The following is a 26,465-nucleotide window of genomic DNA, read 5'->3' as shown; positions in this document are numbered from 1 at the left end:
AGTTATCATCTCTATACAGATGACTCTCAACTCTGTCCTTCTGTCTGTCTATAGACCTACTTAACTACCTAGCTGTTTGGTGTAGACACAATCCCTCATCGAAATCTCCATCTTGCAAATTTAGCTTCCTATTGGATATCTCCACCTAGATATTCCATTAGTATCTCAAACTCAACATGTCCAAGATGGAACTCATAATCATTCTTCTGAAATACATCCCTTCTTCCAAACTTTATTATTTCTGTTGATGTCCCCAGTATAATCCTTGACAACCAAGAACTAGACAATCTTAAAGTCAATCGTGATACTTCCATAAGATAACTATGAATTTATAAAAGAGATGACCAGAAATAAAGATGGCAGCTATAAGTTGTGAAATATAACAAATCTATATAGCCTACAAGACTATCATGCAGAATCTCAAAATTTAAAATTGGAAGGAAGAGACTTCAACAGTCGTGTAGATCAACTCATATCCCAGCTGTAACATACCCAAAAGTTGTTCATCTTGTCTCTAACTTAAGATCCTCAAGTTGGGGAACTCATCACCTTTCAAGGTAGCCCATTTTACTTTCAAACATCTCTGATTGGTAAGAACCCTTTTTTTCCTTTCTAGGAAAATATAGGCTTTCCATAGACTTTATATCAAGCCTACATTTGCCTTTGTGCAATTTACACCCATTGCTCTAGCTTCTGTCCTCTATGGCCAAACAGAGTAAGTGTGATCTCTTTTCAGCATGGCAACCTTCAAATACTTGGGAACAACCCATCCTTCCTCCTGTTGCCCTCCACCCAGTGCCAAGTTTTGTCTTATCCAGGCTAAACATCCCTATTTTTTTTAAACCTACTTTCATATGACCCTTTATAGCACCTTCACCCATCCAAATGTCCCTCTCTGGATTCCATCCAGTTTATCAATGTCCTTCTAAAACCATTGCACTCAAAACTGAACATGATACCCTAGATAGGATCTAGTTAGGGAAAAGTAGAGAGGAATTATCATCTCATTCCTTAAAACTATGCCTCTCTTAATTTAGCACAAATGCAAAAACCATCTGGATTGGAGTCCTAAATTCTGAGCATGTAACAGCTATCTGTTTAGTTGTTTTTAGTTGCGACTGACTCTTTGTGACCTTATTTGGGGTTTTCTTTGCAAAGACACTGGAGTGGTTTGCCACTTCCTTCTCCAGTTCATTTCATAGATGAGAAAACTGAGGCAAACAGGGTTAAATAACTTACCCAGTGTCACACAGCTGGTAAGTGTCTAAGGCTGACCTTGAATCCAAGAACACTAGGCCCTACACTCTACCCACTGTACCACCTAGCTGCCCCAATATCTATCTAGCTTCAGGTAAATCATTTCAGCTCTCAGAGCCTACATTTGCTTTGAGTTTAGACCTGTAAACCCATATGTACTGTTTATCCTGTTAGAATATAATCTTCTTGAGAACAGGGACTATTTTGATTTTCCATTTGTATCCCTAGTGTTTTACATAGTTTTTGGTACTTAATAAGAACATAATAAAGGGTTTCTTGTTCATTTATTCACTTTACTACTAATATTCTAGGATTCCAGAACTCAGTTGAACTAATTTGCCACAGATGTTAGGTACATAAGCACTGAAAAGAGTGTTTTGTTCATGGCCCCAGGGCCTCTTAGAGCTGATTACAGCTCCTTGGAAGACATCTGCAGAACAGACAAACAGAAGCCACAATGCTTTTGTGGAAAGACAAAATGCAGAATTGCTTCCAGGTAGTGTCCATTGACCTGACAGCTGTGGATCACAATTTCAACCAAATTAAACTGACAGTAAAAATGCCCACAGTTTTTTTTATGTCATTGACTAAGGATCAAAAGACCACCAATCAAATAGCTATTGCTGGATCACTGAGAGAGATGATGACATTGTATGCAGTGAATCTACATCATCCTAGGTATACTCTATAACTTACTAACCTAGTCAAGTCAAAGTGATGAGACAAAGTTTGCTATTGAACAATATGATATACAAGGTCAAATTAATGATCTACTTGTAGAGGATAGCATCCTTGATGAAGGGAGCACCTTCATGGAACACGTATGCTTAAGAATTATAATAGTCTAGTCAAGTTCAAATGACTGGTATTCAACAAGAGGTCACTACAGACAGTTGTGTGGACTCAATATAGCATGCTCTCCATACCCAGGATCATCTGGACATAGTAGCATGCAGAAAATATTGGTATATCCATGACCATACTCCAGCTCCTCTCAGTTTCTAAAGCAGAGGTGAGAGGCGGGAGGTGCAGCATGTATGATATACCTATTTATTGATAGAGGAAAGTCTATGGGAATGTCCCAATGCTTCCAAATAGATTATGACTTCTTCTTAGGTACTCTGAGGTAGAATAGGCCCTACCCTAGTCTCTCATTTCTCTCCCTCAAGAAATAAGAAAAATAAACCAAAATCTACTCACAAAGAGAACAGACTACCACATTCTCTGTGAGACGATACCCCTATTTCAAAATCGAAGAAATACTGGTACCAGGGTCCACAAAGAGGAAGGTGGGACAAGAAAATTGCACAAGTGGCAAGTGATGTAACCGAAAGAAAAACTGCCTTATCCACCTGGCCATATATCCCCCATAAAACTGAGTTCAATGAAGAAAATGCCGCCAATGGAAATTTCCATTTCCTTTCTTTATTACCCTAGATGCCTTTATTTTTGTATTTTATCAGTTCGTTCTGAGCATAATATCAAGCATAATGCAAGGGGCAAAAAGCAACTGATGCAATCACCTGGGATTTGCAGCATATAGATCAAAATGTCTTATATTACTAAGCTCCTTGTTATTTGGCCCAGAATGGATACGTCTTGGCTGCACTGTAGCGGCAATAATTGTCTCTCATATATCCCCAATCAGGCTCCTTTTAATGACTAGTCAGAAGTGACAATGTAAAAATGTGCAGTGACTTTCCACTATATTTGGCAAATCTTGGACTGACTCCCACTGGTTTGCCCTTGAAGAAAGTGATCTTGAAGACACCTTGCTGGTGCAGGCTATGCTACCTGCTGCCTGTCCCCAGAAACCCTAGAGCCAGAGAGAGGTGCAGGATCCAGAGAAAAAGACCAAAGAAGCCTTCAGTGACCTTCAGCTCTTCCATTGTCTTTGAAGGAGGTAGAACAATCTAACTGGTACCATAACTGTTTAATGCATATCCAAAGACAAATAACCTTTCTATCCTCCCAGCTGAGTCACTACATTATCAAGAATTGATCACATCATAGGGAGATTTGAAGAAATTCTAGTAACTTGGCAGATTAGTCAGCCCAAGACTTCTACTTGAACTCCAGGTCATTTCCCCCACTTAATCAGTCCTTTGTTTTTATTATTTTAAATAAATCAAATATTTAAATTCTATAAGATGTAGTACATCATCTCTACATCTTTCTATCATAGTCCTTATCCATAGACTGCCAAGATCTCCCAGTTCTTATAGTACAGGTATTACCAAATGACATCTGGGAAACTTAGGTTGTATTCACAGAAAATCAGTTAAAGAGGGAAACAACAGTCCCTATTCTCAAGGATCTTACAATCTAATGGACAGAGATGATCCAGTTTGAAGCCTTTGGTTGAGTAAAGGGCTGCAACCAACTCTCTAGTACTTAATCAGACCTACACATCAATGACTTTGGGCGATGAAACCCTTTATTTTTTTTCCCACTAAAACTACTCTCCTTCCTATTTTCCTTTCGAATTTGTAGTCTGACACAAAACTTAGTGCTTGCTTGTTTTGTGTATTTCTTGCCTCTCCATCTAGAACTAGATTATAAACTACTAGAAGACAGGAACCGTCTCCTACTTTTTTGATTAGTTATTTTAAATCCTTAATGTCTAACACAGATAAGCTCAAAAATAGTTACACTATTGTTCTACCATAACACAGTTAATGACTCATGAGCCACAATCTCCATTCTGCCTGATTAACTTCAGACTCTCCCACTGAATGTATCTAGATCTTGCTTGTAGGTCAGAGTTTCCATGGCCAAACCCTAGACAACTCTTTTCTTCTTCACTAATTTTCTAGTTCAGTACTAATACAAGAAGTCTAGGTAGGAAGAGTAAAGAAGCCACATAGTACTGTGATCCTAAAGGCCCAATTTTGGTCAATTTATTCAATGTACCTAGATAACCAGTGTGTATGTGTGTGTGTGTGTGTGTGTGTGTATGTGTGTGTGTGTGTATGTGTGTGTGTGTGTATGTGGGGATTAGCTTACTGTTAGCAGATTCTAGATTTTTTTTGTGCTAGATTTTTTTTTTTTAATCACAACTTGAGAGAAGACAGTTTTGCCCCAGACTTTCCCTTCTGGACATTCATTCACAGCAAAGCAAATCCAAGAATTCAGAAACTGGAAGGAAAATACTTCAGAAATCAATTGGGCTCATTGATGGTACCAGAAAAACCTCAGATCTGAGAGAAAGGGGATTTTATTTCTAAAGTTAATGATACCTAGGGAATATTACCACTGTATAGGGCAACAATCAGCTAATTCAGCAAATCATTTGCCAAAGTGAGACTTACCCCTCTCACATGTTCTCCCCCAATAGCCAGTGCCAGTGCAGTCACAGATGAAGCGGTTCCAGCCATCCTTGCAAACAGCATTATTTTTGCAGGGGTAACTGTCACACTGCTTTGTGCTAAGCCTGGAGCAGGAAGACTTGACCCCTGCGGCATTCTGCACCTCTGCTAGCTGCCGGATGTTCTTACTCCGTCCATCGATGAACAGGTCTCGAATGCAGCCCACGTAGCCATAATTCAGCATGGCAGTCCAGAGCTCTGTAGGGAGGATGAGCCCTGCACGGTTCTCTGGCAGTCCACCCAGGTACATATCCCCCTCCAAGTCCAAGATCTCACTCTCTCCACTGGCTGTGAATGGGGTACGCCTGCTGTTCACTGATATGGTACCTAAGACAAGGAAGAAAGGGAAACAGACATGACTTAGCAGCTTAGAGGGCAGCTCAGGCACATCAGACATTCAGTGAGTTAAACAAAAGGTACCAGGTAGGTGGACCCTGGAGAATAGATTCTGGCTTACCAGAAAAAGAACAATATACAATGATAATAAGTAGGAAGGAACTCTTCATGGGATTGTTTCTAACCTTTGGTACCTGGGACAGAGTACACCAAGTGGAAGCTGGGAGAAATCTCAGTAACTTGTTAACAAGTGTATACATTAAGTGCTCATCAGTGGCTCAGTGTAAACTCATAATCTCACACACACACACACACACACACACACACACACACATCTTCAGTATACCTTGCAACTGAGGCTTTGTCAGTAGGGTTATCTTCAAACAAAAGGTCAACTAGTTTTTTTTTAAAAATAATGCCCAACTACAGCAAACTGATCCACTCTATGAAAATGGAAGTATTTCTACTTTTCCTTCTGAATGATTAATTTAGAAACCAGCTGAGATATAAGAGAATATCCATTATAATCAGTCTCTAGATTAAGGATTTCTTTTCTTCCTCTGGGAGTAAATATTATTACTGTGAAAGGGGTTGAGTCTAAGAAACTGTCTAATGGTTCCCTTCTAACAGACACCAAAATACTCAAAGGATGTGGGAAATTTCAGAGCAAAGCTTTTCAGCCTTTTCTGTGTCATGATGAACCCTTTATGTAGTCTGGTAAAACCTAGGGACCCTTTCTCAGAATAATGTTTTTTAAATACATAAGATAAAATACATAACATTGCAAAGGAAACACTATATTAAAATATTAAAAGAAACAAATTCATGGGTCCCCTAAAATTGATCCACAAATTCCTTGGATGATCAGTGGATCCCAGATTTAAAACTTCTCTTTTAGAGGAACTGGACCTTTGATTTCACTTTCAAATGAAATTCCCCAAGAGAAAGCTCCCTCTACCTGTGCATATCTGCAGCTGCTTTTCAATTTATAGTCTTTGAAAATTGCCTGGGACATTGATAAATTAAGTGATTTGTCCAGGGTCACACAGTCAATAGATGTCAAAGGTGAAGGAATTTGAACCCCAGATCTTCCTAACTCTAAGGTTCACTATCTACTCTACTGTACTATCAATAATCCCTTGATTTTCACAACAAGTCACTGAACCATGGACCATAGAATCTTATAGTTGAAAGCATACCCTGTAGTCAATTAATAAGCATTTATTAAATGCTAACTATGTGCCAATTATTGTGCTAAATAGGAATGAGGTGGGAATGAGGATACAAGAAGGACAAATATACCCCATTCCTGAAGGAACTCATATTCTAATGGTAGAAATAACATGGAAATAATTCTACCTAAGAGACACACAGTCTAAATGGAAAGTCCTGACAAGTATTAATCCAGACTTTTTCTTGAATATCTCTAGTAAGTGGGATCCCAGTACTTCCTAATGCTAATTCTGTTTGTAAATTGTTTTTGTTTTGGTGGTTGCTATTGTTGTTTACAAAATACTTGTTGACTGAAAAATTACATCTTCTCTTTACCTTCTGTCCATGTTCCTAGTTCTACTCTTAGTGGCCAAAGAGAAAAATTCTGATCCCTCTTCCATATGACAGCCTTTCAAGTATTTGAAGATAGCTATCGTATCCTGCCTAAGTCTTCTTTCTCCTGTTTTTTCAATGGGTTCCCATATGGCATGATCTTCAGACTTTTCATCAGCTCAATTGTCCTTCTCTGAACACTCTCAGATGTATCAATGCCCTCCCTAAAATGGATGTGCTCCCTAGAATTGAAGACATAAAAATGTTCTAACCCAAGTAGAATATGGCAGTACTATTGCTCCTTTGTCTTAGACATTAAATATCTCCATTATATTAGCTTTTATGATTGTCACATCACATTATTGATTCTTATTGAAAATCCCCAGATCTTTTCAAAGGTCTATCCATACCTTCCCCCATTTTATACTTGTGAATTAGATATTTTTAAACCAAGTGTATCCCCATTAAATTTCATCTTATATTATCCAATCCAACATTCTAGCCTGTATATGTCAATATTGGTATAAATATATACATGTATGTATATTTGTAAAAGCATATACCAATGGTATATTCATATATATGTGTGTGTATTTACATGTATTTATGCAATTTATATGTGTAAAAACAAAACAAATATAGCAAAAACAAAAATACATGTGTATCTTTTGGATTCTGACTGTCATATGATAAAGGTGATACATGGATAGAGTGTTGGACCTGGACTTAAGGAAGATCTGAATTCAAATCCTACCTCAGACATTTACTAGCTGTGTAATCCAGGGCCTATCGCTTAACCTCTGTCTGCTTCAGTTTCTTCAACTATAAAATGGGGATAATAATTGCACCTACATTACAGGGTTTTTGTGAGAATCAAAAGAGATAAGATTTGAAAAGCACTTAGCACAGTGCCCGGAACACAGGAAGTGCTTAATGAACGTTTGTTCCCCTTCCTTTTTTCCTGTCAGCTTTCTGAAATTAACAGACTTCATGAACAGATCAGCTATGTCTTTATCAAAGTAGCTTTTACAACGCAGAGCAGAAGCCTAAGGCATTCCACTACAGACCCAACAATGCAAGTTGGCATTGTTCTTTTGGGTCCAGTCAACCACTTCCAAAACCATCAAAGTATGATGTTGTATGGTCTCCATCTCTCCAGCTTGTTCCCAAGAATATAATGAAAGACTTTATAACATGTGTTGTCATAATCTAGGAAAATTACATGGACAGCATTCTCCTCCTCTATTTTGTTTAGTCACCCTTTCAAAAAAGGAAATGAGGGAAAGCTGGCAATAACCTGTCTTGACAAAATATGCTGGCTGGCTGTTTGTGATCACTGCGTCCTATTCTTTGTTAAAAGTTTCATTGATGACTCATTTTTCTCTGTACTATGAATGCTATCAATATATCCTTCCCCCCAAAAGATCCTCCTTCATAATAAAGAAAATCTTAACAAAATTGACTGACACAATGAAAGCATTCAAAAACATAAGCATCACTCTGCACTTGAATTCTACCACTTCTCAGAGAAGAGGGACATGTGTTTTGATATCAGTTCTCCAGGAAAAAGATTTAACCCCTTCTTTTCTAGATATTCACCAGTCTTTCCTTTTATAACACATCCTGGAATTTTCACTAAGTCAAATTCACTGGTCTATCATTTGAAGATGGACAAGTGGGACATTTGCCCTTCACCAGGCTTGAAAAACTTCTCTCATTCTCCATGATCTTGCAAAGATCATAGATGCTCAGTGGCTCAGTGATCATATCACAGTCTTTCAGTGCCCTGGTATCTAATTTGTCTTAGCCTGGAGACCTGAATGCATCAAGAGGGGCTTGATGTTCTGCTACTATCTCCTGACTTATCTTGGTTTTCAGTTCCCTATTAGCCATTTTTTGTTCTGTCCTTTCAAGTCCCAAGATTATTCTCCTTGTCAGAGGAAAAGGAGTCAAGAGTTGAATAGTTCTCTTTTCTTTCCTTTGTCTGCCATCATTAGCCCATCCATCTTGGGTGGCAGTTCTGTCACTCTGATTCTCCTCTAATGCCCAATAGGGCTTTGGTGATTTTAACTTTCCTGGTGGATGCAGCAAACTAAATTATTCAAACATCAAAGGGTATGTTGGGGGAAAGGGATTTTATTGTTTTTGATGCACATGCTGATTACTATCAACCACTTGAGCTAATGTTGGACATTAGTCCATTGATTTAAACATGACTCTGACAGGACTCCCATGTATAAAATATCATCTACTCAGCATGCAGGAAAATATAGTCTCTGTAAGGCAATGTTATATAGTGCAAAAACTCTGGATAACTTAGCCCTTTCCTACCATTCCAGTCTTCTCATACTTTACATATTCCCCATGTGCTAATCTAGCTATGCGGGTCTATTTGAAGTTCCTCAACAGGTCACTCTAACTTCCATCTTTGCACTGGCTGTTTCCCCTACCTAGAGTGTTTTATCTCTTCACCTCTACCCTTTAGTTTCCCTGGCTTCCTTTGAGAATCACCTCAAAGCACACTTTCTGTAAGCAATCTTTAGCCTTTCTATATTGTTCTCAATCTAAAATAGATAGATTAATGATAGACATAACACATATACATGCAACATGTATCTACAATATTCACACACATGATATATATCTTTAAGATATATCTATAAGATTTATAGATATACATAGATAATATATATTTGAAGATATTCATAGATGTATATATATATATATATATATATATATATATATATATATATATATATATATATATATCATGTATTTAAGTGGTATAGTGGAGTCCAGAAGGTTTATCTTCATGAATTCAAATCTGGCCTCACACATTTCATAGCTATGTGATTTCCAGGAAAATCACTTAAAGCTGTTTGTCTCACTTTACTCATCAATAAAATGAGCTGCAGAAGGCTCCAGTATCTATACTAAGAAAATCCCAAATGGGGTCATAAAGAGTCAGACACAATGGAAAAACAATTGAACACATCTTATGTATATACATACATGTGTGCATATTATTTACATGTGTGTTATATAATAGATATGAATGTGTGTACATATATTACATATACATGTACACACATTTGTGTGTGTCTTTGTGTGTCTTCAAATATTTAGTTATTTACATGATGTCTCTCCCATTTGAATGTGAGCTCCTTGAGGGTAGAGATTGTTGTCTGTTCCATCTTTGTATCCCTAACGCTGAGCACAGGTGCCTGGAACATAGTAAGATTGGTAAATGCTTATCAACTCATGGACTGATTGGAGCTAGCAAATAAAAACAGAAAGCTAGTTTCCAATCGAGGCACAAATCCTGCCCAGTTTCCAGATTCAATAAGTAATATCAGAATCCCAGAATGTCAATTGGAGAGAGCCTAAGAGGTTGATTAGTCCAAGCCATACCTGAACAGAAATTCCTGTATTTATAATAGCTCTATCAAGGAATTATTCTACCTCTACTTAAAATTTTCTGGTGCTAGGGTGGTTCCCTGTTTCCTTATTTCATTCTATTTTTAGAGATTTCTATTCTATTTTATTCTAATTGTTTTTGTTTTAATTTGGGCCCTCATCTGCCACATAGAATATCATTTTAGCTCCTGTGCAGCTTCCATTCCCCTACACTTCTCTATTTGGATTTACCCTTCCTTTCTCAATTTGGACCAAGTAATGACATTCCTAGAGCCATTTGCTTCATCTCTTAAAGACGGGGGTTGAATTATGTTAGAATCACAGAGCAATTGTAAAATTATTGGTCCATCAGGGATATTGCTCTATAGCTTTTCTTTTTCAGTTTGGACCCTTCCTAATTTATGTATCAAGACTATATTTATGCCATAGAAGGAATCAGGCAAGATCTCATCTTTTACTATTTTGCAAACAGGTTATGTTATAGTAAAATTAATTGTTCTAGAATTGTTTGGTAAAATTCACTTGTGAATCCGTCTAATCCCAACCAGAAACAGTTATGAAACACATAAAAATATAAGTAAAAAGAGGGCAGGAGGGCATGGCAAAATGAGACAACACCTCACCTCCCCCAAAAAGCCTAATGTGATTATGGCTCTGAATTAGATTCCTTCCAAGAATTCTTCTAATTCTAAACTATGTAAAACTCCATAATTCTTTAAGAAACTTGCAAAATACACAATGGGTCAAGAGAGATTAGCAATACATTCATATATTTATTGAACACCAATAAATTTCATAATGGTAGGGTCCATGTTTCATGTATCATTACACCTCATAGAGGATCTAACACGAACTATTTGTGTGTTGTACTCAAAGATCTCTAAGTCTCCCAAACTCAATAAAGAATTAAGAACAAACTTGCAAACTGAGTATGGAACTTATGGAGTACACATGGAAGTAAGCACGGTGGAAAAATTGTTATATTTAGAGTCAGAGGACCTAGTTTCTACCACTTACTATATGAGAAACCTTGGTCATTTAACTTAATGGAACTTTCATTTCCTCATATGTAAAGTAAAAGGGTTGAAGTAGGGGAACTCTGAGGTCTTTTTGGCTCTGGATCTATGATCCTATAACCTTAAATTATGAAGTAAAAGGGTAGAAGGGAAAGGAAGAGCGTAGTCAGAGATAATGGTAATAGCATGGGGGAGGCACTGGCAAACCTGACCTAGTTGTTTCAACGTTAAAATTTAATACATAACTAGTACTATTAATGAAATGTATTCTCCATTCTTAAGATTTACTAAGGAAAAAAGATTCCACATGAGGGAAAGAAGGATGGAGATAGTCACAGGATAGGGAACTGTGGTACCTTTTCTTTTTATAAAGATTGTAGAGATTAGTAAGGGACAGGAGAGCTAGTGCTAGACCTAGAATAAGGAAGACTGACACTTGCTAACTTTATAACAGAAGTAGATTATTTAATCTCTCTGATTCTTTTGTAATTTCCTAAGATTTATCTGCTGAAAAATAGGTTGTTATCTAATCTTTTTGGCAGATGAAGGTCCCAGAGCAGAGAAATAATAGAGCCTTAACATATTAGAGATTAGCATTAAATGCTATCTAGTATCCAAAAGGAAGAAAACATAATTGAAAATTTTACAAATTGTGTTTCTGATTACTTTTATTTTTTTTTCTTAATGCCAGTCATTTATTTGTCTAAATAAGCCTTCACACCTTGATTGTAATTATTAGCATAAAAAAATATCAGTTGAACCTTCCTCCCTTGTGTGAAATGCAAATCAAATTTGGGAATGCTTATAAAATAAATCCACTTTTCATTAATCAATGACCATAAGATGTAAACAAAGTAAAATTTCTTATTCAAAACAAAACCAAATCTTTGGGCATAAAGAGTAAAAGGAGAAACAAAATTAATGGATTTATATGTGTCCTACTCTTACATGTCACACAGATTGTATCAGACCCCCAAGCTGACATGCCACAGAAGACATTAATCATGAAAAAAACACCTCCAGTGACATAACAAGATAACATCTAAGGTCCCTTCTAGGTCTGAATCTATGTGCCTATGACAGCCCAGATTGTGGATATCCTAACACCTTCTTTTTATAATAGTGTTTCCCTCTTCATTGCCTCTATTTTATCTTCTCAATGGGAAAAGAGGAAGTTTGAACCTTCAGATAAATTAAATTTTTTGTTGTTGGTTTTTTTTTCCCTTAAAGCATAAAAACCAAACTGTTCATTCTTGTTCAGCAAAAAACATTTAATTTGAAGTCTCTTATCTCCAATCAAGTTTCAGGCAATCAATAAACCTTCCTACTGAGCATCAAATAGTCCAGTGCTGCAATCTGCTGCCCAAATGTCCTCTGTGCGTAACACATTCAACTTCTCCTATGGGCAACAATGCTCATTGCTGCTGCCATAAAAGTGTCCCATCAAAACACAGTCATCCTAAACAGTACAGCAATGGATCCCATTGGGTGGAGTCGTGCTTCCTCTCACCATATCAAAAGCATGAGGCTGCACATAGAATGAAAATGACCACAGTATTTTGCATAGAGGGGATAATTAGTGCATGTTTGTTGATTTGAATGGAATAAATAAGTTATAAACCACTGTAATTTTAGTGAGAGGAGACCATTCTGGTTTGGAGCTAGCTAGAAGGCAGCAGATAACACATATTAAAGGCAAGAGCGTGGAACTAGCCAGTTTCATTCAGCTTCTGTTCTCTCTTATCTTCATTTGCATGCCAATCAAAGAGGATCGTGGGAATGAATGCAAAGCCCCAGCCTCCATACCATTCCTGTGTGTATGTATGTATGTATTTTGGGGGGAGGAAGGCTCCTTAAAGAGAATTCCTAGAATAAGTTTTAGGGATACAGGCTAACAATCAGGGATGGAATAGAACAAGGAATTTTACAGACAGTTCCACAGGATTATGGACATGAAATAAGCATCAGACAAAGAATAATTAAAAAGAACAGATGATGCTAGTCTGGGAAATCCTATTGGCTTTCTTGGATGTTTCCTATCTGGACACATTGGCTCCCAGCCTCAACTATGCACTAAAAGAGTGTCAGCTAGGCATTATAAGGACAAGGTTTTCTAGCCACTGCGCACCAGCAGAGAGCAGGTAGATATCCCCAAAGAACTGAAGCCAAGCAGATGGTACCAGGGGAGAGCTTAATAACTCAGTAGCATCACCAGGATAGTGGAGACATGATGTCCAGTTCTGTGTGGAAAGCAGGGTGAGGACTTTCAGCCAGTCCAAGTGTATACCTAAATGCATATCCTCCACACTCCACAGAGATTCCTGGCATGTACCCCTGCATGCATGTTTCCTAACCATGCATATTTCCTATATGTATGACTTCAGTGCAGATAAACTGGTGAGGGGTATTGTCTGTGTGCTCATCTTTGCCGATAGTAGAGTAACCTACAGGAAAGTCTATCCTGTGCATACATAGAGATTTATTTTATTGCTACTTCCTACTATGTTATGTGATTAATCATCATGTTTTTACATGCTTTTACAGGCTTGTGTGCTATGGTTCTGAGTGGGCACTGACTCAATGAATTCCTTCAACCTAGGGTAGTTTATTTTACTTTATCTGGATGCTCATGTATAAAGTGGGACTCTAGGAGCCATTATTAGTGACCCTAAAATAAGACTTCTTCCTGCCTCTAAAATACCTGAATAAGAAATTAGGTCAAATTAGTAAGAGATTCATATGTATAGATCCTGGGGAAATGATTACCTTTCTTATAACATTTAGCAGACCCTTAAGTTTGTAATGGCCCAGAAGAAGCCAGAATAAGACTGGTCAGGTATTCAGAAACCCCAGATTCCATATTAGCCTCTTTTTTCCCTCTCTTTGTTATTGTTCCAGAGCGACTGTGTATTGCCCCAGGCAGGCTTGTTTGATTTGAGGCTGCAGAAACAAGCAAAGCCATTTAAACTAAATGTAAAAGGTTATGAGGAGGAAGGGAGAGTTAGTGAGGTCTGAGCAAAGAGTGAAATATAGGCTTTCACTCTAAAGCAAGGCTTTAAATTGAACATGACTTCAGGAAAATCAATTTGCTTTTCCCTTTCTTGTCATAATTTTCTCGACAACATGACTTTTACCAATTATTGAAGGGTATATCTGTTGCATAAACTACTGCACTATGAAGCCACTGTAAGGTAAAATCACCTGATTTGGCATCTGTAATCTTACAATAGGTTTTCATAGAAATAAGAATGGGAAAAGAATTCAACATGAATGCCATGACAGTCTCTTTATAGTGGGAAATGTACATACAGTATTTTAAAATTTATGACCAGTTTAAGGACTATTGGGGACATAGCTAAAATTGGAGAGTGTAATATGTGACAGGAAGAAGGAAAATCCAAGCTACAAATGGGCCAAGGGTCTGGTTCAGAAATAACTGCCTACAATAATACTCAAAAGGAATATGAAAAACCAGTGAAGTAAACAAAGAATTGGGAAATAGGTTACCAGGAGGCTCTAGATCACAATGACCATGTACTCTTTGCTCTGAACCTCATCCACCACATGCCTTTAGTTTCTCCTACCTGATCTGCCATCTCGTTGAATGTCCACATGGTACCATTCTCCATCATTTGCTTTCTTCTGGGTGGCTTTCACTTTGATGGTGCCAGAACCCATATCAAGGAGCAGGTAGAGGTTCCCATCCAACAGTTCAACAGCAAAGAAGTCCACTTTGGTGTTCTTTTGGCTCCTAGAATCCTTTCTCTCCTGGGGCTTGCCATGAGTGAAAAGAATGAGGCCATTGGGTTCTGTTGTACGGAAGTCAAAAGAGATCGAGCCCATCCTCTTGGTGTTCCACTTGGGAAGGCTGATGTAAGCCTCAGGGGTCTCAAAGTTGATGGGGTCCAGTGTGGCTACATTTTCACATTTGAACACCACCTCGCCATATATTTTCATCTTGGTGTCACCAATCCTGGCCAAGCGAGACAGCTCCAGACGGATATCATTATTCTTATAAACAACCTGTCAGAGATCGAACAGAAATGCCACATGAATCAGTCTCACAAACAATAGTTCTCTATTGCTAGTTAGGCTTCAGAGAGAAACATCCAGGATGAGGCTTTAGGGCACTACACCCTGCAATGATATTACACAAGGACATAAAAGAGAGTCTAAGGGGACCTTGGAGAGCACACTGAGCCTTGAATCAATTTTCTCAGTCTCTATTTTTCCGTCTTCTTTCTGCCCCATTCCTTAAACTCCTACAAAAGGTCAGAACATAACACAAAAGACAAGGTTCACATGTAACTGAGATGCTTTACTTTTCGACTTTAGCAATGTTAGGAATAGCTTGGGGCTACATGGCGCAGTGGATTGAGTGCCAGGCCTGGAATCAGGAAGACCTGAGTTCAAATTCAGCCTTAAATATTTACTAGCCATTTGACTCTGTGGCAAGTCACTTAACTTCTGTTTGCCTCAGTTTCTTCATCTGTAATACAGTCATAATAATATCACCTACCTTCCAGGATTGTTGTAAAGATCAAATGAAACAATTTTAAAGTGTTAGCTATGCCTGACACATAGTAATAGTTATTATTAGTACTAATATAATTAGCAGTAATAATTAGTTGTAGTAATTATTGCTATATTCAGAATTCGATCTAGGAAGAATCACTGGGGCTTTTTGCCCCAGAATGGTCAGAAATGAGAAGAGTACTTCCTCACAGTAGTGACCCTATTGCCTGAAAAGTAGAAGAGAGAAAGTCTCTGAGTGTCTGAATAGGCAGCCTTGGGAAGGAATAAGCCAAGGGACAGTGTCCTCAGGAAAAATGCTTCTCTTTCAGACCAGTTCCAGCTCTGGCTATGAGGGTTCCCAGGCATCCTGGAAAAGTAGTGGACTGAGGAGTGCCCAAGAATATTTGCTAGCCAGGGCACTTCAGAGGTATCAAGATCCATGGGAGAGAACAGACTGCTCCAGATTGGGAGTTTGGTTTTCCCTATTACACTTAGCCTGAGTTGAGAGGTAACATAGCTTATTGGACAGCTCTGGGAAGAGCAGTAACTTAGACTCAAATCCCATCTCAATTAACCAAATAATGTAGTAAACAGAGTGCTGGATTTACTATTATATAGCCCTGAACAAGTCACTTAATCTCCCTATGACTCAGTTTTCTTATCTGTAACATGAAGGTGTTGGATTCTATAGCTCCTAAGGTCTCTTCTAGTTCTTAATCTGCCATCTTATGACGTTCTAGACTGAGTTTGCCCAAGGGGTCAAATTCCAAGAGCCAGAATGCCTCTGGTTGCATATGTATTGTCCTTGTATGCATCTATAGTGTAAAATGGGGTAGCTAGGTGGGCAAGTGGATAGAGTGTCAGGCTTGAAGTAAGGAAAACTCATCTTCCTGAGTTCAAATCTAGCCTGAGACACTTACTAGCTGTATGACCCTGGGAAAGTCATTAAGCGTGTATGTCTCAGGTTCCTCATGTATAAAATGAACTGGAGAAGAAAATGGCAAACCACTCCAGGATCTTTGCCAAGAAAATTCCAAAAGGGATCACAAGAAATCTGACATGATTGAAAAATCACTAAACAATAACAGCTTAAAACATATTTCTCAAAAAATTACTACCTCCAGTCAAAGCCTGATATAACTATAAAGCAGTTACCTTTTATTCCTAATCCCTAGAGCAGCATCAAAGAGAGGTTTTTCTGCATATACCATTCTGTGGAACAGACCATTCTGACAAAATACCCTTGGGGATAATGTGTCATTCATGACTATATTCTTAAAGAGAAAGAGAATAACTCTTCTATCCTTTGCCCTAACTCTCCATAGCATATATATAACTGTCTGTTTATCAAAGATAAACAGAACTTTGAGGAGGGAGACAGAGTTTATGTGGGGTTCTTCAATAAATCTCTAACTTCAAACTATTGAATTATCAACTCTCTCCAGGATGTAGGCAAATGGAATAGATCTGCTGTCATTACATCTTCTCATATAACAGCATGTGGATATTTACACCGGCAACCTGCACCTTACTCTGTTTTCATGAGTCAAAAGACCTGACATTATCGCTGAATTCAGATTTCTGGGATTTCATTTTCAGTAGCTCTGAGTTTCATATTTAACATTAAGTGTCAAATTTAAATCACCCATAAAAAGGTCCCAGAATCTTCCCATTCTAAAGTTTTCACAAGTTGACCATATGTAGAGAGTACATATTGTAGGATCACATTACAATTGCCCCAGCAATGCAAAAATATGGGAAAAAAATAAAAGTGAATCATTGCTCCAATTTCCATCCTTTTCATCTTCCTACTCGTCAATGTTATGCTTTGGGAATAATAAAATCTGATAAAATAATAAAAATGGTAAAAGTCTATTATCTTCCCTAGCTTTATTTTGAATGACTACTGTTATATCAAAAGATTGAAAGCAGCCAGGTGGCACTGTGGATGGAAAGAACTTTGGGCTTGGGAGTCAGGAAGAACTGAGTTCAAATCTGACCTTAGACACTTACTAGCTGTATAACCCTGGCCAAATCACTTAGCCCTGTTTGCCTCAGTTTCCTCATCTGTTAAATGAACTGGAGAAGGAAATGGCAAACCACCCCAATATCTTTGCCAAGAAAACCCCAAATGGAGTCACAAAGTGTTGACACAAATGAAATGACTGAACAGCAAAATTTTAAAAGCTAATGACCAATGAATAATTAAAATGACAATGGTCTTGGCCATAGGGGAATTAAGAGCTAAACCTGGAGTCAGGAAGACCTGGGGCAAGTTCTACTGCTGACATATACTGGCTTGAGGATCCTAGACAACTTCAGTATCTGAGGAAGATCTCTAAGGTTCCAAATTGAAAAGCAAGTGCTAACTTGTCTTGGTAGGGGTAGCATCTTCCCTGGAAACTCCCTACATGAATGGAATCACAGGTTTGATCCAGATGATCATGAGTACTGAATAAGGAAGATTACTTTTTCTATCCCATCCCAGAGAGGCAGAATGCCTTTAAGGCCCAGTCATAGGATTATAGGATTTGAAAGCAGAAAGAAACCACAAATCATCTAGCTTAACCCCCTTATTTTGTCAACAAGGAAAATGCAATCAAAAGAGGGTGATTTGCTCAAAGTTAGGTAGCTTTGAGGATACCCCAGGAATAAATCAAAAGGGAATTTAGGCCCTCTGGAAAAACAACAAATAAGAAGGGGAGTGATTTCAGTAGTAACTAAACGTTGAACTAGAAGTATGAATTAATATAGCTGGGGAAAGGGTATTCACTCTAGACTCGAATTAGAAAAGATTTGAAATGTAGGACACAAATCACTTAGAGAGTTAAACCTCATGACTTAGACCAGCAAAAGCCTAGACTGAGGTACCTGGGCCTCTGAGGTTCTACAGACAGAAAGATCTCTAAATAAGACCTGCCTTCTAAACTGATATTTAATGTTTCTAACATAATGGTTTATAGGCAGTGGAAACTCAGTCCTCTATTCTGAAATCCCTCACCTTTTAATCTTATTCTCAATGATGTCTTGCCAAACCTCGAACTTGGATCATTTCTACCATCTCCCTCTTCGTTCCTATTCATGTGCTGCTGAATTGAACTGAAGAAAATCACGAAATTATGCTGATTGGGTCCACTACAAATTTTATGTTATTATCAATTCCCAACTGGAACCACGCTGCATTCTATTCCTCCCTAATTGAGTCAAGCCTCCTATAATCCTCCTGCCCTCTACCCACTCAGATGAGGACCTTCACACACACACACACACACACACACACACATTTATAGAGAGTTCTTCCTTTTCTCCTCTCTTTTTCATATCATTTAAACATCTTTACCAAAAACTCCTCCTTTAGTCAAGTCTTAGATGAGGAAGTGGCTTTTATCCTTTCGAATGCCAATCTCTCTGCATGTACCCTTCATCATATTGCCTTCCCATCTTCTCCAGCAGATTTCCCCAATTATAATCCTCACTCTCTTATTTCTAATCTCTCCAATCTATTGGATCATTTCCTGCTACCTATCTCCCTCATACTTAAAAAAAAATGCTCACTTGATCCTAAAATTACTGGTAGCCTTCAGGCTATATCTTTCCTCCCTTTGTAGGATAAAAAAAAAAGACACTCACACCCATTTCTGTTCATTCATCATCTAGATAACGCCTATTCACTGTTGGTATACTTCAAGGCTCCTGGGTCTTGGCTCCTGGCTCCTGGGTCTTTTTCTCTCCTTCTTCTATATTCTTTCATTTGGTGAATCTATCAGCTCCCATAGGTTCCATTACTATCTCTATACTGAGGATATTCCTTGAGAGAAAGGACTATCTTTTACCTTTCTTTGTATTCTTAGTACTTAACACAATACCTGTTGCAAAATAAATGACTTCTGTACCTCTCAGGTCAGATTATCTTCTACATTATCATGGAATAATTCCTAGATTGTACAATATTGACCTTTCCCTTTCCAGTTCTCTCTTAACACCTAAGGCCACACATTTTGGTACTTAGGTAGAAATACTATTTCTTCTTTTACTTTTTCACACATTTAATTATTGCCTCTGCAAATCGGTTGTAACTACTGTTACAATAGAGATCGTACCATATGCTTCTTTTGCATCCTGAAGTCCCAAACACAATCTCTGATTCTTTGAATCTTCTTATCCCTTTATCACAAAACCAATTCTTCAACTTATTATCTTGAGTCCTTTGACTCTTCCTTAGTTTTCCAGCCTATGAATCTTGTTCATGGCACCTTCACTTTCACACTGAAATCCTTTGTTCTCTTAATCCTCCACTGTTTCCACTTTTCTAAGGTCCAGTCCTTGGAAACTCTTAACATCTGCTTCCTCTGCTCCTACTCCTTATAGAGTCAAACATTTTGCTGGAGAAAATAACATCCTTCCGACTGAATCTTCATCAGATCTAACATTGACGGGGCCCTCTCTCATACGCAGCAATTTTTTAATGCATATCTTATTGACTTGGTCACATTTCATGTTGCAAATATTGATCTTTCTTCCTCAGTCACCCAACTCTGCTTCCTCACTCAGCACTCTCAGCAGATGACTTTATCTTCTACATTATTAAGAAAACTAAGGTCCCTTGATACAAACTCCCTCAGTTCCCCACCTCTATATCTGTAAACTTCTGTACTCACCTTCTCCTTTCTTTCAGCTATATAAAAGATGTGTTACTTCTTAAGAGTTACATCCTTTCACTTCTGAACCTGACCTCATTCCCTTCTATCTCTGAAACCTCACACTAGACATGCCTTGCTTCGTTCCTACTGTCTGTCTCTCTCTATATTGTTCTCTCTGTCTCCTTTTGCACATGTCTCTGTGTCTGTCTGTGTCTCTGTCCATCTCTGTCTTTCTCTTTGCCTTTCTGTCTTTATTTCTATCTCTTTTATGACTTGCTCTCTCTTTTTCTCTCTGTCTTCTTGTCTCTATATTTCTCTCTGTGTGTGTCTGTCTATCCATGTGTCTCTCTCTGTATCTGAGTTTCTCTGTTTCTTTCCATGCCTCTGTCTCTCTGTGTGTCTCTCCCTCCTTCTTCCTCTTTACTGGTTACTTCTCCTCTGTCCACAAATAAAGCTTTTGTTATCCTGGTACCTTCTCAAACTATTACCTTATCTCTCTTTTTTCCTTCACTGTAACACTTCTAAGTTAAGTTATCAAGTCAGAGGACATCTGTTAAACACTTATGTGTCAGGTTGTAATAGAAACAGATGAGGAGAAGGAAGAGAATAAGAAGGAGGAAGAGGAGGAGGAAGAGGGGGAGAAGGAGAAAAAGGGAGGAGAAGGAGAAGAAGAAGGAGGAAGAGGAGAAAAAGGAGAAGGAGAGAGAAGGAAGAGGAGAAGGAGGAGGAGGAAAAGAAGAAGGAGAAGAAGAAACAGAAGAAGGAGGAGGAGAGAGAGAAGGAGGAGAAGAAAAAGGAAGAAGAAGAGGGGGAAGAGAAGAAAGATGAGGAGGAGGAAAAGAAGGAGAAGGAGGAGAAGGAAGAGGAGGAGAAGGAGAAGAAGGAAGAAGAGGAGAAGGAGAAGAAGGAAGAAGAGGAGGAGGAGGAGGAAGGAGAAGAAGAAGAAGAAGAAGAAGAAGAAGAAGAAGAAAGGGGGAGAGAGGAACAGAAGGAAGAGGAGAAGGAGGAGAAGAAGGGAGGAAGAGAAAGAGGAGTAGAAGAAGAATGAACACAAGAAGAAGAACAAGACTTATTTTGAACTGGTATTTTTTGGGGGGAGAAGAGGTGTAATAAGCTTCCAGGAGGAAAATTTCCCTATAGATATAAATTATAACTTCCTCCGTAATTTATACTCTTCAAAACTTACCTCTCAGGGACACTGAGCAGTAAAATAACTTGACCAAGGTCATATGACCCATATGTAGCAAAGGAAGAAATTGAACTCGGAACTTCCTTACTGAGACCAGCTGTCTGGCTAGTCTGCCAGGGTGCTTTTCCCTGTACTCTTGTTTCTAAAAAATTTACTTTAATAACATGTTAAAGTTGACAAAGTACTTTTCCAAGCATTTTACATGCATTTTATTCTCAACAAGCTGTGAGAAAACACAACTTGTGAGTTCCTCCAGGGTAGAAAGTCTTTTCCCCTTATTTGTATAACCAGCGTTTGGCATATAGTAGACACTTAATAAAGGTTTATTGACTGACCACAGGGTATCCCAAAAGTCTTCATGAAGTTTTAAGCTATTTAAGTTTACATATTGTTAAGCTTATTTAAGCTTAAATAGCTCAAAACCTCACTAAGATTTTTAGGATACCTTGTATAATCCTTGCTTTATAGATGAAGAAATTGAGACTCTCAGAGGTTAAAAGATTTGTGCATGGTCACATGAGTATGAAATGTCAGAGGCAAGATTCATGCTTTAGTCTTTTGGAATCCACGTCCATCACTCTATCCATTTTGTTATATTGATGCGATGTATAATTGATGTCTCTATTTCATCATTACCCACTCACTCTTCAAAGTCCTGAAATCTGGCTTCAAACTCCATCACTCTACTTAAAGAACTCTTTCCAAGGTCACTAATATTGGCCTTATCATTATGTCCAATAGTTTCTTTTCAATTCTTATGTAAATTCTTAGGTAAATACCTTCTGTAACATCTGCTTCTGGAAACCTCCTTCTCTGTGCCTTCTATGACAATACACTCTCATTGTACTCCTATCTCTCTGAACCACTGCTGTCTGTTTTGTTTTGGTTTTGGGTTTTTTTCTTTTTGCTGGTTACTTATCCTTTTCCAACCCCGAAAGGTCAGTCCTTGGCCATTGTCTCTTTCCACTCTAGCCTCTTCCCTTTGATTACCTCATTTGCTTCCGTAGGTTCAGATAAGCAGATGAATCCCAAATCTCTATCTTCACTTTCAAATTGTCTACAGAACGTAAGTTCTGAATTTCCAATTGCATGTTCGACATCACTATCACCACCTAGGTGATCTTCTAATACCTTAAACCTATCAGATTTAACACTGAACTCATCATCTTCTACAGCATCATGTAATAGAGCATAGAATTTGTAGTGAGACAATCTGGGTTCAATGATCAGCTTTGCTACCTACCTGTCATGTCTGTGGCTTAACTTCCATCAACCTCAATTTCCTTATCTGTAAAATGAGCTTATTCAGCTAGAGATCATTAAGGTCCATTCTACTTCTAAATTCTATGGCACATTCCAGTAAAAACCACACTGTCCCCTAATTTTTTTTTTATTTCTTTGAAAGTATCACTATTTTCCTGTTTACTTCCTCTCTCAATATATCCCATCATTTTCCAAGTCCTTTTCATTCAACCTCCATACTATTTCTGATGTCTATCCCCTTCTTTTAACTCCCACTTCAACTACATTCTTTGATGCTTTTATCTCTTCCTATCTGGACTATTTTAATAGTGTTTTCCATGCCTCCAGTCTACCCCCTACCCAATCCATCCTTCACACTGCTGTCTGGGTAATCTTCCTAATGTACCGGCCTGTTCACATCACACCTATATTGAATTTATGCCTTGCTTAACGTATCCTAAAACTGCATTATCTTTTTTTGGCTGCTTTCACTCTCTTGTACAGCGTCGAGATTATAGGCCCTAAGTTCAATTTCAAACAAAATGCTATCTAGCCACAGTTCATCCATCTTTATGTTGATTTTTTTGGAGCCTTATTATTTATCCTTATTACATTTTATGTTATTAGGTTTAGCCTGCAAGATCTTTTTGAATCGTGAATGTGACGTAACATTTTAAATATCCTACGTTTGTGTCACCTACAAGTTGACAGGCCTATCATTTATTCGTTTATTCAACACTGATAAAAATTTTCACTTGTAGCTCTGGGGAACTCCATTAGTGTTCTCCTTCTGAGCTGTCATGATTAAACAAGTAATGAATAATCTTTGAATTCTGGGATTCAGTTGCGGCTGAATCTCTATCAGTATACCATGGGCTAACTCATATTTAACCTACATGTCCACAAGAATAGCATGACATGTCAAACGTTTAATAAAAATCTAGGAAAACTATTTCTAGAGCATATGAAGTTAGTAGTCCAAAAGTACTTGGTGATCATACACTCTTTCTTATACATTCATTAGTCATTCCTTTATTATGTTCTAGAATGTGTGTGTGTGTGTGTGTGTGTGTGTGTGTGTGTATGATGTCACATTCATCATAGGAGGTTGGAACGCTAAAGTAGGAAATCAAAATATAATTGGAATAACAGGCAAGTTTGGCCTTGGAGTACAAAATGAAACAGGACAGAGACTAATAGAAGTTGTTCAAGATAAGTCAAGATAAAGCATAAACATTCTTTTTCAACAACCCAAAAGGTGGCTTTACATATGGACATTATCAGATGATCAATATCAAAATCAGATTAATCATACACTTTTTGGCCAAAGGTGGAGAAGTTCTAAATAGTTAAAACAAGGCCTGGAGGTAACTGTGGTGACTTGGGTCACAAGTATCTTATCGTAAAATTCAGATTTAAATTGAAGAAAGGAGGGAAAACCATCAGACCATATAGGTATGACCTAAATAACATCCTTTATGGGTATGAAGTAGAAGTGATGAATAGATTTAAGGGATTAGATCTAGTAGATAAAGTGCCTGAAGAACTATAGATAGAGATTCACAATATTGTACAGGAAGCATCAACAAAAAATCCAAAGAAAAAGGGTAAGAAAGTAAAATGGTCATCTGATAAAGCTTTATAAATAGCTGAGGAAAGAAGGAAAGTGAAAGGTAAAGGGAATGGTACACTCGATTGAGTGCAAAATTCCAGAGGATAGCAAGGAGAGAAAATGTTTTCTTGAATGAGCAATGAAAAGAAATAGAAGAAAACAACAGAATGGGAAAGATAAGAAATCTCTTCAAGAAAATTAGAGGTATCAAAGGAATGTTTCATGCAAAAATGGGCAAGATGAAGGACAAAAAAATGGTAAGGACTTAGAAGTTGAAGAAATTAAGACAAGATGGCAAAAATATACAGAAGAGTTATACAATAAAGATCTTAACATCACTGATGGCCACAGTGGTATGGTCACTGATCTAGGGCCATATATCCTAAAGAATGAAGTCAGGTGGACCTTGGGAAGCATTGCCAACAATAAGGCTAGTGGAAGTGACAGAATTCCAGCTGAACTATTTAAAATCCTAAAAGATGATAATGTCAAAGTATTGCACTCCAAATGGCAACAAATTTGGAAAACTCAACAGTGACCACTGGATTGGAAAATACCAGTTTACATCCCAATCCTAAAGAAGGGTGGTGCCAAAGAATGTTCAAATTACCACACCATTGTGTTCATTTCACACATCAGCAAGATTATGTTGAAGATTCTGCAAGCTAGGCTTCAGCAATAGGTGAACCCAGAGTTAGCAGAAGTACAGGCTGGTTTTTGAAAAAGAAGAGGATCTAGAGATAAAATTGCCAACATTTACTGGATTATGAAGAAAACAAGGGAGTTCCAGGGGAAAAAATCTTCTGCTTCATTGACCAGATTAAAGTCTTTGACTGTCTGGATCACAACAAAATGTGGCAAGTCCTCAAAGAGATGAGAATACCAGGTCTTCTTATTGTCTCCTGAGGGATCTGTATACAAGCTAAGAAGGAACCATTAGAATTGAACATAGAAGAACTGATTAGTTTAAGATTGGAAAAGACGTATGGCAAGGCTGCATATTGTCACCTTATTTAACTTACCTTCAGAATACATCATGAAAAATGTCAGGCTGCACAAATCAAAAGCCAGAATTCAGGTTGCCTAGAGAAATTTCAACAATCTCTGATGTGCATATGATACCACTCTGATGGCAGAAAGTGAAGAATTAAGAAGTCTCTTGATGAAGATGAAAGAGGAGAGTGTAAGAGCTGGCTTGAAGCTTAGAATCAAAAACACTAAGACCATGGAAACTGGTCCCATCACTTCCAGGCAAACAGAGGGAGAAGAAATGTAAGCAGAGTCAGATTTTATATTCTTGGCCTCAAAGATCACTGTGGATGGCAAATGCAACCATGAAATTAAAGACCATTGCTCCTTGTAAGGAAATGCCAAAGCAAATCTGGAGAGGATCCTAAAAAGCAAAGACATCACCTTACTGACAAAGGGCCATATAATCAAAGCTATGGTTTTTCCAGTAGTAATGTATAACTGTGAAAGTTAGACAATAAGAAAAGTTAAGTGCTGCAGAATAAATGCCTTTGAATTATGGTTTCAGAGAAGAATTTTGAGAGTCCCTTAGACAGCAAGGAGATGAAATCAGTCAATATTTAAATAAATTAATTCTGACTATTCATTGGAAGGACAACTGTGGAAGCTGAAGCTTAAATACGATGGCCACATAATGAGGACAAGACCCATTGGAAAAGACTGATAATGGGAAAGATTGAAGGCAAAAGTAGAAGGGGATGACCAAAGATGAGATGGACAGGTACTATCATGGAATCAATGAGAATGAACTTGGGAGATAGTAGAGAAGAGCTTGGTGTGCTATGGTCAATGGGGTCATGAAGAGTTGGACATGACTGAATGACTGAACAACAAATGTTTTTTTCTTGGAATCAAAGTGAATCTAATTAGCTATATTGTGCAGACTCCACTCTCTTCTGTGGTTGTTGTTATTACTGCTGTAGTTTTAATTGAGTCCTAAGGCACTTCTCCCATTCTTAACAGTCTTTCAAAGATCATTGACCATGCCTCAGCAATTACATCCTCCAGTTCTTTCAGTTTCTTGGGATTCAGTTTATCAGAGCCTCATGACTTGAACACATCAAGGGCAGCCAGATGTACACTGTATTAACCATTTTTACTTGGCCTTTTTTAGTCTAAACACAATAGGTTTTGGCACAGATGGCAAACTTATCAAACTTGCAGATGGTACAAAGGGAGGAGGACAACTAAATCATTACATGGCAGATTCAAGATTCAAAAAGATTTTGTAGGCAGAATTTGGGCCAAATCGAATAGCATGAAATTGGCCTCTAAAGCTCTTCCCCAACCTTGTCTCAA

At 38.0% G+C, this 26,465-nt stretch overlaps 1 protein-coding gene across 2 annotated transcripts in view; it reads right to left on the bottom strand.

Moving 5' to 3' along the window:
* Nucleotides 1–26,465, bottom strand: part of LOC140513940 (neurexin-3) — an 816,372-nt gene that overhangs the window by 102,598 nt on the left and 687,309 nt on the right. For both annotated transcript variants that reach the window (XM_072623893.1, XM_072623894.1), the window contains 2 exons: nucleotides 14,524–14,962; nucleotides 4,569–4,952 (listed from right to left, as the gene is read on the bottom strand). In XM_072623893.1, coding sequence (XP_072479994.1) covers nucleotides 4,569–4,952; nucleotides 14,524–14,962 — 823 coding nt within the window. The remainder of the gene's footprint in view (nucleotides 1–4,568; nucleotides 4,953–14,523; nucleotides 14,963–26,465) is intronic.

This window comes from Notamacropus eugenii, chromosome 7, assembly GCF_028372415.1.
Source record: "Notamacropus eugenii isolate mMacEug1 chromosome 7, mMacEug1.pri_v2, whole genome shotgun sequence".
NCBI classification, from domain to species: domain Eukaryota; kingdom Metazoa; phylum Chordata; class Mammalia; order Diprotodontia; family Macropodidae; genus Notamacropus; species Notamacropus eugenii.
This window is presented reverse-complemented; position numbering and strand designations above follow the sequence as displayed.